This window comes from Solenopsis invicta, chromosome 3, assembly GCF_016802725.1.
Source record: "Solenopsis invicta isolate M01_SB chromosome 3, UNIL_Sinv_3.0, whole genome shotgun sequence".
NCBI lineage: Eukaryota > Metazoa > Arthropoda > Insecta > Hymenoptera > Formicidae > Solenopsis > Solenopsis invicta.
This window is the reverse complement of record NC_052666.1, coordinates 23,699,687-23,714,543: the sequence shown is the minus strand read 5'-3', so window position 1 is coordinate 23,714,543 and position 14,857 is coordinate 23,699,687. Positions and strand designations below refer to the sequence as shown.

The following is a 14,857-nucleotide window of genomic DNA, read 5'->3' as shown; positions in this document are numbered from 1 at the left end:
ACGAGCGTAAAAATCATTGGTTTAAAAAATCATAGTGGATCGTATCGCGAAGTGAATAAAAGAATCCTTGCGTGATCGCGCGCGTATGATCTAAGCCGGCTTCACGTCCGGCTCTTCCATTCAAGTGGTGGCTCAAGTGATGGTTCTCTGTGACGTGTTATCATTAATATTCCACCAATTAATAAATTATAGTCAATCGATTATGTATGGCGAAACATGCGCAGCGATTCTTCGGCTGCAGTTTAATTTCGATCGAAGATCGAAGATCAGTGATTACTCTATAATGATCGCGCAAGACAGATTCAATCTTAATAATCGCGAAGCGGCGGATTCTATTCTATCGCAATAGAATGGATCATCCATCATGCACCGTCCGAAGGTTGACCACTGATCAATGCGAAATGTATATAATCTCCTAGCCGGACAATGTCCAATCAGCCTGCGGCCCACTTATTCTACGGGTTTAAAATTGATTAAGTCACACACAAAGTGAAAGCGCAGCCCGACAAGCGTATGAAATATATTGCTAGTGATAAATGTCAATTCTTTCCTATCTTCCTATACGATGTTTGTCGCGTTGTAGAAATTGATTCAGCCATTCCCGCGTCTTTCCGCAATTTGTAAGATGCAAATTAGACTGTGTGGTGGACTTTCCATATTGCCGAAATTAGACTTTCAAAAGCCCCATGCGTATACATTCTCTCTGTGTTCAATACATATTTATTTGAAATTATAGTTTTTAGTGAAGCATGTCGATGTAAAAATATGCGGAAAGGCAGAAAAGGGAATTCGCGCGCTTTCGCAGTCGTCTTTCGCACTAGAGGTCCGCCATCCGCGCCGTTGGCGCTAAAGATCCTTTCGCGATTAAATTAAATGTAGGGCAGTCGTTCACAAAAGCGTAGCGTAACGCGAGACGCCGCGGCGATTTCGACGGTAGCAGGACGCGACCAGTTGTCGCCTCCAGCGATCTTGCGTGCCGGGATCGGCTCTTGCATAAGCTGCAGCTGGTAAATGGACGCGCTATTTCATAGAGAAAGTCGCTTACATTTTTACTTTCCATCGATCCCGACGCGCGCGCGGCGCGGCGCGGCTTGCGTAATGGCCCGGTTTATATCTGAAACGACGGGACGACGCGGCGCGTCGCGGCGCTACGCTTGTTCGGCTTTCGGAGCTGCCGAGCACGTGACTTGCCACCGTAAAAGCGGTGCATTATTCTGCCGATCGCCGATCGCTCTACCCGATCGAGGCTTTAATCAACGAGCCAACACGGCCTTACGCCGAGCCAACGCCCGACCTTAATAATGTATTATGCCACGAGCCTGTTCCAAGCTGTAAATATTATGATTGACTAATGTCTTTTTAATTCCCGAGGTTTCAGGGGAGCTTTATGAAATTCCATCGTGGCATGTTTATATCTGCCGTGTGATATACGATTCAAATCTGCTAACAAATCACACGTCGCGTCTCATTTTTCATTCGCATTTTTTTTTTTTTTTTTTAATCAATTCCAAATGGTTTTTTAATCGCGATTCGTTCCGGAGCGTGGAACGTTCCACGTATCTTTATTATAATGATTATAATTTGCGACCGAGTTGCGATATTGATATCCACGTTGTTACGAGTTGTGATATTTCTTTGTTGAGAGACTCGCGGGTTTGCGCTTTGCGCTTTCCGCGCTTTGTCGCGCGTTCCATCTCGACCGTACTTTTAATTAATTTCGCAATTTTATAAAAGAAACTACGACGCGAATTTCACTTCGCAAGTCCGTTGAAGAAACAGATCCGTTAGCGAGCGGCGATTATCGCGTGTCGACAAATGCAGTCGCTTGCGACGACAGATTGGATCGCTTATTATGGGATCGCAATCGGAATTACGTCAGGCGCAACACCAAATTTTTCGTATTAGCATTTATTTGAATCTTTTATTGGGTTTGTAGCGCGAGACTTTGCAAATTTCACGCGGTGAACCATGAACACCGTGATTCCTAATCTTAATAGGAAAAAAGAAAGACGAAACAATCCTTTTCCTCGTTCCAAGTCGGTGTCGAAATCGGCTCATGGTTTTCCCGTAGATAATTAAATAGAGATATGAACAACTCGTGTATAATGTGTGTGTCAGAAACGACGCAATCATTTTTTGCGCAGTTACCTATGCGTATGTATATCGTGTCGAAGTCGAATTCTTGCAATGCTTCCAAACAAATTACACTATTTGGACTTATTTCTAACACAATTGTCTAACGGAATTATATTTAATTAACGTCTACTAATCAATCTCACGTCGTTAGTCGTTCGATGTTCCGATGTTTCGTCACTGATGCGATTTACTTTCGCGCAGTATGAGTCATTAAAAATCTTGAAATTTATATAATCACGTCCGGTATATAAAGGGTAGGCTCGCGCTATGCTGTCCGTTTATAGTGCGGCGGATTGACGCAGATGTCTTTCAAAATACGTTATTAAAGAATATATGATCACATTGTTAGCACGGCTCTGAGCTGTGACGGTGCTGAATTATCGATCACCAATTATCCCTACCATTACCGAGTGGGAATTGAGATATGATACATTCACTCAAGAATAAGAACACTTTACGAAGTTTGTAGTAAGTAGTTTTCCACAGGTACAAGATTATTATTCTGTTGTTTAGTCAATCTATTGGGTAAGTGCCAAGATTTTGATTGATTTCTAATAGATGTTGTAATTGACGGTTTTTTTGTACTATTGATAGACATGTTAATATATTATGTATTATTAAAAAGGTAACTGCATAAGCTGTAAGCTGTCATTTAGAAAAGAAATTAGCTAAATTCAAGTAAGTTGTGATAAGTTTTAAATAAAAGCGAAAATGAGTGAAGAGAGGATTTATGTGTGTATAGCAATAATACATGAATATCGAGAAATCGAGAGATCGAGAGGAATTAATATCCGAAATATTATTAAAGAAAAACATTCGTGATGTATTCACAGAGAATGCTGTGTCAATTCCAACCTGTGGAAGACGTTTCGCTGAATTTAAATGATTTGATTTCAACGTTAGAGCCAAGCTGTTAACAATATATTTTTTGATATTGATAATGATAATGTGCATAATTTAGTGGATACAGACTCATAAATTCCGACAAAAGAAATTCTTGCTAAATTCAATGTTAATAAATCGACTGCCTTTCGGCATTTAAAAAAAAACATTGGTTACATCATTTATTGAAATCTCATCAAAATTTTTGTACCCACTCAATATTCATTTAAGACAAAATACTTTACAAAAATGTTCCTATACACGCAGACAGATATCATTTCACTACTAAGAAAACGATTAATCAATTTTTTTTTCTTCTTTGACGTAATGACAAAGAATATTTTCTTGACAAGTTTTAAAATATACTCATTACAAAGTTTAGGAAAACTCACGATTATGTAATCTCTAAATCGGAATTAGTATATTATTCACTGAATGGTAAAAAATAATCTAATTTTAGTGTTATAATTATTATATGTTTATGATATATACACTGTTTTTCAGATAGTATACTGACATCAATATCAGCGACAATACTCATCTTTAAATAAAATCACGAAAAGCAAGAAATTGTCACTGATGATCTTTAATTGGAAATGCGTTACTTGTAACCGTTGCCATTATCGTTAATTTTTTAGTAACAATCTTACTTTTTTGTTTATAAAGGTAATAAATTCAACTGTTACTTTTTTCGTTACTTTAGTTTCCTTATCTTTATCCAATTCAATAGATTCATGTATAATATTTTTTATGCAAATATAGCACAGTACAATGTAATCAACGTGCCAGATCAAAGATTACTGTTTGTAAAATTTGAACGTTTCTTTTTTATTCTGATTTTACCGCTTCGTTTAAACAGATAATTCCGAGTACTGTTTAAGTAGAAAGTATGACTTTTTTTTGTATGTACTAAAAAAGTCTTTATGTACACAGAAAAATATTTTAATGCTAACGATAAGAAAAGCGAATATTCAATTTACTTTTCCTTTTTAAAATTCTGTTCATCTTTAATAATTTTCTTAATAGTCTTAAAATTACTCATCACAATAAAAAACTTATTACCATATATGTACTAAAAAAATTTTTATATTCTTTCAAAAAACATTATAAAAAGTTATCGAAGAGAAGTCTGAACAATAAGCAATGAATTTATTTAACTTAATATTCATATTGTATTAAAATAACAAATTTCAGAATTTATGTATTTTGAATAAATTTAATGTTTATGTTATGAAAAACTTATGTTAAATTTATGGATGTACAAATTTATAAAATACTTGAATAAAATAATTTACTGAAATAAATTATGTGCAAGGTTAGTTTTCAGAGTGTATTTTTATAAGTATTAAAACTTATTATTATTAAAATATTATTATTTATTACTATAATACGTAAAGCATATCTTTACGTGACAACAAAAAAATAATAATATAAAGCAAGGCAACATTACACGTGCGCGTTCAGAATCGCAAGCTAAAATTCAGATTGTAAAAGCTACTCTCTAAATCAGTGTATTATTCACTAATTTGCAGTGCTATATACTTATAACTATAATTATCATTAAGTAGTCTTTCAGTGATTCCAATTAAGAGAGGGGAATACTCTCACTGATCAGAATCAGTATATCACTAAAAAATAATAATATACTGATTAGTTTATCATTGAAAAACAGTGCAAATATCACTGGTATAATTGTACGAATAGCACTGAAATCAGTAAAATTTCACTGATTCTGATTTAGAGAGTAGATTTTATAAATTTGTCGTGCTCACAAAAATGAAAGACACGATTAGCAATAGGTGAAAGTACAAGGCATCGGTACTTACGAGTATGAGATCCTGGACGAGATTCGAGAGTCCTCGATTAGCGATGACGAAGAACCTGGTGACTGGGCCGGGTACGGCCTCGTGGTGCGTGCTGTCGTCGTCAGACTTTCCGTCGAGGCTGCCCGAGGAGCCCAGCGAGTTGCTTCCGCTTCCGGCCACCAGCTGGAAAGATTACAGAGGCCCGTTGGCGTTAATCGGCAGGCAGATAGAGAGGGGCCACGCCGTTTCGCGTCCCCGGATGGACTCCGGGACGTGCGGTGGTAGCGAGTATACAGACATACAGGAAATTAATTACGATACTTTGTTTGGTTTTTTTTTTGTTTGTTGGGGAGTATAAAATTGCGGTGTGTATTGCAGCTCCACGTCCAACTCCAGCGCTCCCGACACTACGGTGCTCTCACATCCTTATTCCTAATTGCGGCTACGACATACGAACCATCGATCTTGCTGCTACGATCCTTACGTGCGCTCCTTCGGCTCGTAATACTCGAGATTTGTACTGCAGGGTGTCCATACGTCTTTCGTTACTTCTCATCAAACTTGAAAATTATTCGAGCAACTACTCTCGAGCGGAGAGTAGAATCGAGTATCGCGGATCGACATCTGGTTAAGAATGGATTTTCCATATGGACATCCTGCGCGTGCACCATGATAAGGTGAAATCGCCAAGTTCCCAATGGTGACAACAAAATGATACCATACGCCACGACCGGCCCTCGATAACACCGTCCCGTATCTAGCAATTCGCAACGCAGCGTAACGAGAGCAATGTCAAATTTCGGCGTTCAGGCGAATTCTCTAGTTACGAGTGCGTTTGTACACGTCGTGGACCAAATTACCAAATTTACAATAACTACGAAATGTGCAGATCCGCCTGGCAGACAAACCGGTTCCGTCACGGAACTACGGGAAATCTCCGCATCTCGACAACGACCGTTAGACCGTTAGACATTGTTCACTCTTCGCACTAGAGAAATCTGCGCGCGATATTTAATGTTATTTCTTGCAACCGATTCGTCTGCCGACTGAACTGCGTGCGTTTACGCCGGTGCGTCCAAAGGTGCTCCCTACGATGGAGCAAGATACAACTACGGGCCGCTAGATATATATGTATATATACGGTGCAGTGGACGAGTACGAAGATCACAACAACGAGAGAATCGGCACTGATCAATGGCGGCCGCCAGATCCCGAGTGAATCGGCCTGTCCATCAGCCGGTCAGTACGCCACATAAAAAAAAGTCTTTTATGTTTAGTCGGTGGTTGTGTCAGCGTTGCGTCGGGACCGTTGGCCGGGTGGAACAAGATGGGATTTGGAACGAGATGAATGGGCAAATTTATCCGGCAAATGTTTTCAGAGTTGAAGGAAACAATTGAGCAGCCGTGCAATTAAGAATTTACGAATTCTCACATTTCTAATTGCTAAATCTTTTAAACATTGAGCTGAGCGCAAATTACTTTCCAATGAAAAATTATACGGTGTCGAAAAATCAAAGAGAGATGTCTAAAGTACAATAATATCTTCTTTTATACACAATGTATTTTGAGAAATGCTGACTCTATTAGTAATATTTTTAACAGTAAGCCGATCACTCGTTTTAGTCAAACTAATTGTACTTCAACTCTATGTTTGCGTAGGAATTTATAAAATAACATCTAATTAAAAGTTAAGGATGCGCAATTTATACAGATTACATGGCAAGACCTCGTTGCAACATGTAAAAAGGTGCGTGGATACAAAAGAAGTCGTAGCGAATGAAAAAGATAGTTTTATACAGAGGGAACGGCAGATTAGAGAACTTGCTGTTGCATTACTTTCAAACATATACACGTACGCATATACAATAGATATATTAGAGATCTTGATATGCAACTCATGCGCAGCGCGAGACAGGCAAGATCGGTAGATGCTTTGTATATAAAGGAAGGAGAAACGGTGTCTTAGGAAAAAAAGAGAAAGATGCCAGGCACAGGAAGAGTATGTGTCGGTAACCTGTTCAGAATGAGTCGTCGTGAGGGATTAAGTCACTGGTAGAAAGTAAATCGGAAGATTTGAGGAACGTCACACAACCGAGTCGAGAGTGATGTGTATACGTGAAAAAGTGCGGCATGCGGGTAAAGATATAGTGCAGATACGATGCGAGCGGGATTTTGCGATTAGAAGAGAGTTATACGCGAAGTTGACCGAATAGACAATGCAATTGCAGATTATATGTGAGAAGTGTATGTACTTTTATACTACTTTTGTATGTTTATATGAAACATTAGAAAAATTATATGCATAGCGATGAAACAGTACTTTGAGGAAATTACGATGGACTTTAAAGATGTACATTATCGTTTATAAGTTTAGAAGCTATTGTGTATTTTTTCTCGCATCTTATAAAATTTAAGTATCTCGATAAAAAAATCATAGAGAAGTTTTCAAAAATACATTTGACAGTGGAAAGACACAGCTTTAAGTCTGTCTTTCAATTGTATGATATTTTGTCTCTAAATTGCATAAAATTAACAATTAATAATTTCTCAATATCCTTTTTACTTTTTTTGTATTTTTGAAGTAGATTTTCTAAGCTTTGAAATTATGAAAAAAATTGCGATAATTTTCCTCAATAATGTCAAACTTCTAAAAATTTATTTCTCGCAAAATATATATATATATTTTTTTTTTTTAATTTTTTGAAGTGTTTACAGAAAAAAAGAAATAAAACAAAATGTTTTTTATTAAACAAATGTGTTTAAGATTCACATAAATTTTTTCAAAAATTTTTAAAGATTTTTATACTTTATTTTTCGTTAAATGCAAGAAAATCGTAAACGCTTCCTAATCTATAAACGATACTGTATTTTTGAGTTATCGATGATAAAACGGGGGATCTGATTATCAATTTTTCAATCAGTTGGAAGACATATAACATGCAGGAGATGATTATGAAATGAGAGAAGTATAAAAATAGAAAGAAAGAGGGAGAAGAAAAAGGAAAAAAAGTTATGTATACAGATGCATATTTATATTAGTAGTAGAACGAAATAGATAGAGAAAGAGAAAGAAAGAGAGAGTTAATGAACGAACCCGATAAATTCGATTGGCGCTATACACGTGCAGCGCCAATCATCGACCTGTCTCACATTGATAAATAGAAGAAAACGCTCATCTGTTCACGGCAATATTATGCGTCACGTCTTCTCGCAGAAGTGCAGACGCATAGCATGCCTTGAAACTAATGACTGAATTCCTCGACTTTCAGAGTAGATATAGATCATTCGACGCGTCACATTATAATTATTGAAGTCACGCCGAATGATCGATATTCTCTAAAAGAATGCCGCACAGAAAGAAATTAATATCAAATCGATTATCATCGTCTCATATAAGCAACAATATAAAATCTGTTTTAAAGGATTTAATAATCAACATATCGTAACTTACGTGAGGAAATTTTTGTTTCAAGAAAAATATATTCAATAACAATTGTCGTGAATTGAGAGGAAAAGAATAAGAAGAAGAAAGAAGAAAAATAAGAACTAACAAGTAATAATATCTTAAAAAATCAAGAATTATACACACAGAAAAAAACTTATTAAAAAACTGAAATATTTAGTCCGATACTTGCACGCAACTAAATATTGAGATGGTTTAATTAAATCTGTTTAAAAAATTTGAATGGTTGACATAAATAAACTATACCTTTTTTTATGCAACTAAATAACTATCGAATCAACCCAATGTTTAGTTGATCGTATTGGACTAAATATTTTAGTTTTCTTAACAATTTCTTTCTCAGTGTAATTTTTAATGCTATCGTTATCAAAACAATCATATTATGTTCTTTAGATAGACTATTGAAATAAAACTACAATATTTTTGCTGAAATTGAAGACGGGCAAACTGTTTAAAGATGATTTTATGTTTTTGCTTATGCATGGGACAATGACTGCCGAGTTGATACTAATTTTTCGTTGTGCGCGTATGCGAGCACATCCGGTCTTCCATCGGGCCCGATCGAAGAAACGCAGTAGCCGTATATTTCTGTCGGCGGACACTTAGGCGTGTCGGAAGGATTTGGCGTACCAGTGGTAGAATGCCGGCTCCTGGGGCGGCGGTCGAGGGTGCGCCGGACGTCGGGGTGCCAGTACCGCCGGCGGGGTTGGCGGCAGCTGGGGCGGCCGGGCCTACGTCGCGCGAGGCGCTTAGCCCGAGCCCGAGGCTCTGTGTACCGGCCACGACACGGTACACCGTGCCCGCCGCTCTTGCCGCCCCGTCGGCCGCTTGCTAAACGAGAACAGAGACGAGAAACGTTTCGTTTACTTTGGCGCTCTTTGGTGCCCTTGCCCCTGCATGCTGGAAGAATCGCGTTTCTCTCGCTCTCATTTCCTCGTCCGCACGTGATTATCGCGCGAGAGATCGCTATCTCTCCCGGCGGAAGTCTGCGCGGATCCTGGAACGTCCTGTAATAATGGCTGGAAAGTGGTTCGTTAAAAAGCTCCGTGATTGCGACGAAGGGTAGGAGAGGGCTGGTCCTCGAGAGGAGCCTGGTGGTGCTGGTCACTCGCTCGCTCGTTCGCTCGCTCGCCGCCGATGATTTCAGTCGATTTCGTTTCGCCGTCGTGAAAAATGGAGAGGAATTAATTGCTTAACGAATACGTGTCCCGGAGGAAAGCCGTTTCGATATAGACGAGCAAGCATATTGCATACAGAGTTTCTTCGCGTGAACTTTGCTCGTATAAATTATGCATGCTATTGAGTGGTTGAAAGCTGCTTGCTGTTGACCGACTAAGATATTGTGGTTTAAAATGTCACAGGAAAAGTATCTGATGCCTTCAAAAAGACGCCTCTTACTGCGACTATCGCTGATTTCTGACTAATTTCTCAACGTTGTAATTAAATCTTCCTATTTGGAATCCAATGAATATTAATTCCGTTCGCGATCGTTGAAATCCTTTCGACTAATTTCATGATGTCGTAATTAATTCTTCGTGGCAATTTTATTTCGCAACGATAAAATCTTCCGCCGCGAATCTCGAGTGAAATCACGTGTCATGAGTTTTTATAGTGCAATAAGTGGGCGAGGTATCTCTGACATAAACATAATTCGTAATAGGCATTAACAGGTGAATATCCACGGCAAAAACAAATGGGGTATCGGTCACGTAGCGAGTTTCTCGTTTTCTCAATCCGGCGGCGCACGGTGAAGGGTCGCAGCAGCGGCGCGATCGACCAGTCTCTCTGGAATCGCTTCGAGCTGTTCGTAATAACGTCTTTTTGCTAAGAAAGTGGATAACGGTGACAGCGTTGTAAATGGTGTCTCGATTTTCGCATGATTGCATCTGTCCCGTCGGTGAAAAACCCGTTTCTCAGATATAGACGCTGCGAGCGAATAAAAACTGCTCACCGTGTAGCGTTTGTGTGTGACACCGTTATTGTTTACGCACTTCCACGCGACGATACAACATTCATGACCGATTTACCTCGGCAAACATATTTACACGCGGCGTGAAGTAATAATTTCATACAGCGCGTCGCGGTAGTTAAATTTATTAATACGCGGAATAAATCCTTTTTAAATAGAAAATTGATTTCTTTAATCATCTAAGCAAATCATGTTTTTATTTTATTACAGTGCAATTTGTTTCCGACAAAATAAGGGGCCGCTTTATATCAATATTGATAATCTTTTACATATAATAAAATAATACACGGCAGGAAAAAAACATGTGTATTGTGATACGTTTGATTTTTGCGTCAGTTAACTTCGGCAACAAATATTTCTTTAATGAAATAACAATAAAGCAAAAGTTAAATTTTGCATTATATAGCAACAAAATTTGTTAAACATTGCTAACGATATAAATATTTTATAAATTATAATTTAATTAAATTTCTTTTGTTTTATATCAACAAATTTATACCAACAAATATTTTACTATAATATTGTAATAATACAATAATAATAATGAAATATATTATTAATATTATAACGGAAAAGAATCATATGCATTGTGGCACGCGTGCTTTCCGCTAGTAACGCTAACTTCGATGACAAATATTTCTTTAGACCTGTTACGTAATACGTTTTATAATACGCTGTCGGATGTCTAACGTATACGTTGAATTATTATTTGAACCAATAACAGATTTAAATAATAATACCAACGCAAATAAGCTCGACATGCAACAGTAACATATGACGTGTTGTAGAACAGGTTTTAACGAAATCAAGAGACACGGTGGTCCGAGTTTATAGTTGTTTCCCGGATCTCAAAATTAGTCTGTCTTTATTTTGTATACTACATTTTATCATACGCGAGACAAAAATAAATTTAAAATTTGAGAAACATATACATTCGGACCAGTGTCTCGCACCAAGTGCGATAACGAAGTTATGTGGCCAGCGCAAGGAACGATAACGAAATATTAAACAAAATTAAAGACGTTGCGGTAATCAAACTCTCTATTGGGGTACCGGCGAGAGCTCCCGGTGGAAAGGGTTAAAAGGTGAAAAATTAGGTTAGGTTATAGTTTCTTTCTCCACACCGCAACGTCACTAGTGAGATCGTCACGAATTGCCTGTTAATATATTTCCCTTCGACCGCAGAGCACTCTCGAGAAAGCTATAATTCCATGCGTATTCTAGCGGCATCGCACGACAACTCGTACATCAATCTCCCTTGATCCTTAAATACCGACGGTTAGTGACTACACACACTAATGACTACACTCTTGAACTTGATATTGAATTACTTTTGATCACAATTTAAAGAAAAAGAAATAACGGAAATTATTAAGAATGTTTGGGTTAAATAATATCAATTAAAAGTTATTAAAATTTATAAAAAAGTAGCTTTTGCATCGTAATGACCATATTCTGTTGCAATTTTGTGTAAATATCTTTTAAACGAGTAGATAAATTTTTGCATAAATATTAGAATTTTATAATAAAATCAATTAGATCGCTAACGATATTTGCTGTCGCGGTAAAATAATTGTTACTTAATTTGTCTTCTATCACCGGTAATTTCTAGTTTAAATCAATGATATTTTCTTCTATAATTGAGAATATATAAAACAATAATTTTTAATGTCTTTAAGAAAAAGAATATTTAAAATTAATATTTTTTATAATTAATAATTTGATTGGAATACGTTGTAAAATTAAACGTATTGCAAAAAATGAAACAAATAATTTATAAAAAAATGATTTACACAGCGCAATGGTGATATTTTGTTTTAAGTAAATAACTTTTAAACGAATGGATCTAAATAAATTTTCGTATAAATAATCATTAGAATATTTATTAGTATAGTGAATTTAATTTCATTTTCAATGTTATTTCTTCAGAAAATTTTCAAATTAATACAAGATGTGACTTTACATAAAAGTTAATGCAAACAAAAATTAAAAAGCTTTTAATCATTAAAAACATTGCACTCTTTTATTCACATACAGTAATAAGACAATCTTTGACATTTTTACACTTTCAATAATTTAACACAAACATTCTTAAGAAGCAATTTGAAAATATTTTTCCTTAACAAAGATTAAAATTGATTAAACGAAGTTTGCAGTCATGATAAAGTAATTTTATCCGATTAATCTTCTATCATCGTTAATTCCGTGGAATATATTGCATATGTACATGTATACACATGTATACATAAAACCGCGGATTCGCGTGGACTTTAATCAAGGACACCAGCTACGGTTGGTGAGAATCTCGACTAAGGTAATTCTATCGCGAAGCCCGATTGTGCCTAGGTCAGGAACCTTGGAATAGTAACCAGATGGTGTAGCGGCAGCTTAAGGCAATTTGGTTGCTCACTTTCACTGCCGTCTGCAGCTAGATGCAGACCTTGCGGTTACTCGCCCGTTACTGGAATATCAAGTGTATTCGAGATTGATCGCGGCGCGCCATTGTCGGTACAATCGCGAGTCTTCTTTAGCTTCCCTATCATCTCGTCGTTTTTTCTCGAATGCAATTTCGATCTCCATTTTTCACGTGGCGTTATCAAAGAAAGATATGTTTAGGATGGATAAGCGCGACTCACTCTGATAATGTCGAAGAGGAAGTTGCCCGATCCGGCGCCTCCGCCGGAACCGCCGCCTAAACCAAAGAGGAATCTCTTGTTCCTGTTTTCATCTTCGTCCGCCTGGGTCTCATCCAGTGGCGTCAACTCCTGCGGCGAACTGTCGCTCGGCACTTCGTCCGCGAATTGCACTCGCACCTCGTTGTTCTGCGATTCCGATCCGATCTCGTTCACTTGATTCTCCGATTCCGGGTTTACGTCCTGTAAAAAAAAATGTTTTCTATGGCTGACAAGGATCGGGCGCGACGAGAACATCATGCCGAAACGAGTAAAGAGTAATTATTCGTTTCGCCATTTTATATGTGCATTTCGCAGCGTAAGCAATCCTCGTAATATAAATTTATTGTAACACAGAATTGTTAATGACTTATTATATTATTACTCGACCGGTCATTGTTGAGACCTTTGATAAAAAGTGCACAAAAAATCACAATCATAAGGCAAGTAGGTCACTCATATAATTTCAGGGTCTGTACGTACAATATAGTTAGATCCACGTATTCCAACAACGTTTCCTATACATTATTCATGATGTATATGACTTCCGTTGCATACATTTGATTACTTTCTCGATTGAGATTTTTCGTGCACTTTAGCAAAAGCAAATATGATTAATATTGTATTATATTTATGCTTTGAAATCTTTTAAAGTAAACTACATAAATTGCAATATTATGTAAGAATGTCAAAACAAATAACATGCTAATTATAAATAAATATAACACAGACATTAGGTTTCTAACATGCAAGAATCAACAAGCGACACAGACAACATTGATAACAATTTGTATAAGATGTTTCCAACAAATATGTTATTCATGTTAGATTATATTATCTCTCGGGTGTCATGTAATCGCCAGCGATTCAACGAACAAAAAGCAAAATATCGAATAACTGATAATTTGCAAGTATTATTTGAGTTTCATATGTCTGCAATAATATCCTGCAGGCATTATGTAACAAACATATAATAAGCATGATGCTTTTCAAGCTAATTACAGACATACTAGAGTGATTTGCCTGTAACAACTTATGACAAAAAGAATTACTGAAAATAGAGATGGCCGAGTGAGAGATGGAAGAAAATTATTTGGAGAAAAGATTCGAGATAAACTCGGAAATCATGATGAAGGGATAATCTGGCGGGTGAAATCTCAGTGTCGTAAAGGAAGAAATACGCGAGACGATAAAAACTAAAAAGTCTGATCTTCAATTTATGACTTTTAGATGACGAAAGAGTAAGAGTGTTTTTTGGACAGAGACAGTATAGAAGTTTTTGAATGATTCTGCGAATATATGTATGTTCATATAAATATGTAGACATATATTTTATTTATATATGTCTACATATATACAGCGTGAATTACAGACGAGAAACACACATACACACACAAACATATAATTGAAATAACAAGATGAAAAGGCTCCAGAACCAGTGGAATAAAATTTTTCCGGTGGATTCTGTAATTCTGGTGGAGTAAGATCGCAAATAATGGATCGTGGCCGCATAAAAAGTTGCCAGTACAACATTATTAATCGATTAATGGCTAGATAAATAGCAGACACGAGGACGAAAAAAACAGTTAGCAATGTAACGAAAACGTGCGCAACCGCGGCAGTCCTGGTTGCGCGGTGACTTAGCGGTTCATTAGATCCTTCGAGAGCTGATTGATCGAATGGCTGGTCGATTCGATCCTCGTTTTCTCGAGTACCCAGTGAGTAATTAGCAATACAAAGTAGACAACGCGCGCCGCAGCAGTTCTGAATGCGCGGTGAGGCATTCAGCAAGACATTCTGCATTATTCTTCGTGAGGATTCCTCAAGGTCATGACCTCGAAAGTTTTACCGAGCTGCTGATCAAACAGTCACTGCGTAGTGGTGACCTCGTTTTCTGATAATGACGGTGTTGTTGTTGGCGTTACTGTAG

At 37.1% G+C, this 14,857-nt stretch overlaps 1 protein-coding gene across 2 annotated transcripts in view; it reads right to left on the bottom strand.

The window, feature by feature from the left end:
- LOC105201020 overlaps window positions 1-14,857 on the bottom strand; it is a 43,586-nt gene that overhangs the window by 4,679 nt on the left and 24,050 nt on the right. The window contains exons 4-6 of one of the 2 annotated variants that reach the window (XM_011168854.3): window positions 12,892-13,131; window positions 8,917-9,117; window positions 4,845-5,006 (exon numbers count right to left, since the gene is read on the bottom strand). In XM_011168854.3, the coding sequence (XP_011167156.1) occupies window positions 4,845-5,006; window positions 8,917-9,117; window positions 12,892-13,131 (603 nt within the window). The remainder of the gene's footprint in view (window positions 1-4,844; window positions 5,007-8,916; window positions 9,118-12,891; window positions 13,132-14,857) is intronic. The other variant, XM_011168853.3, reaches the window with a different exon arrangement.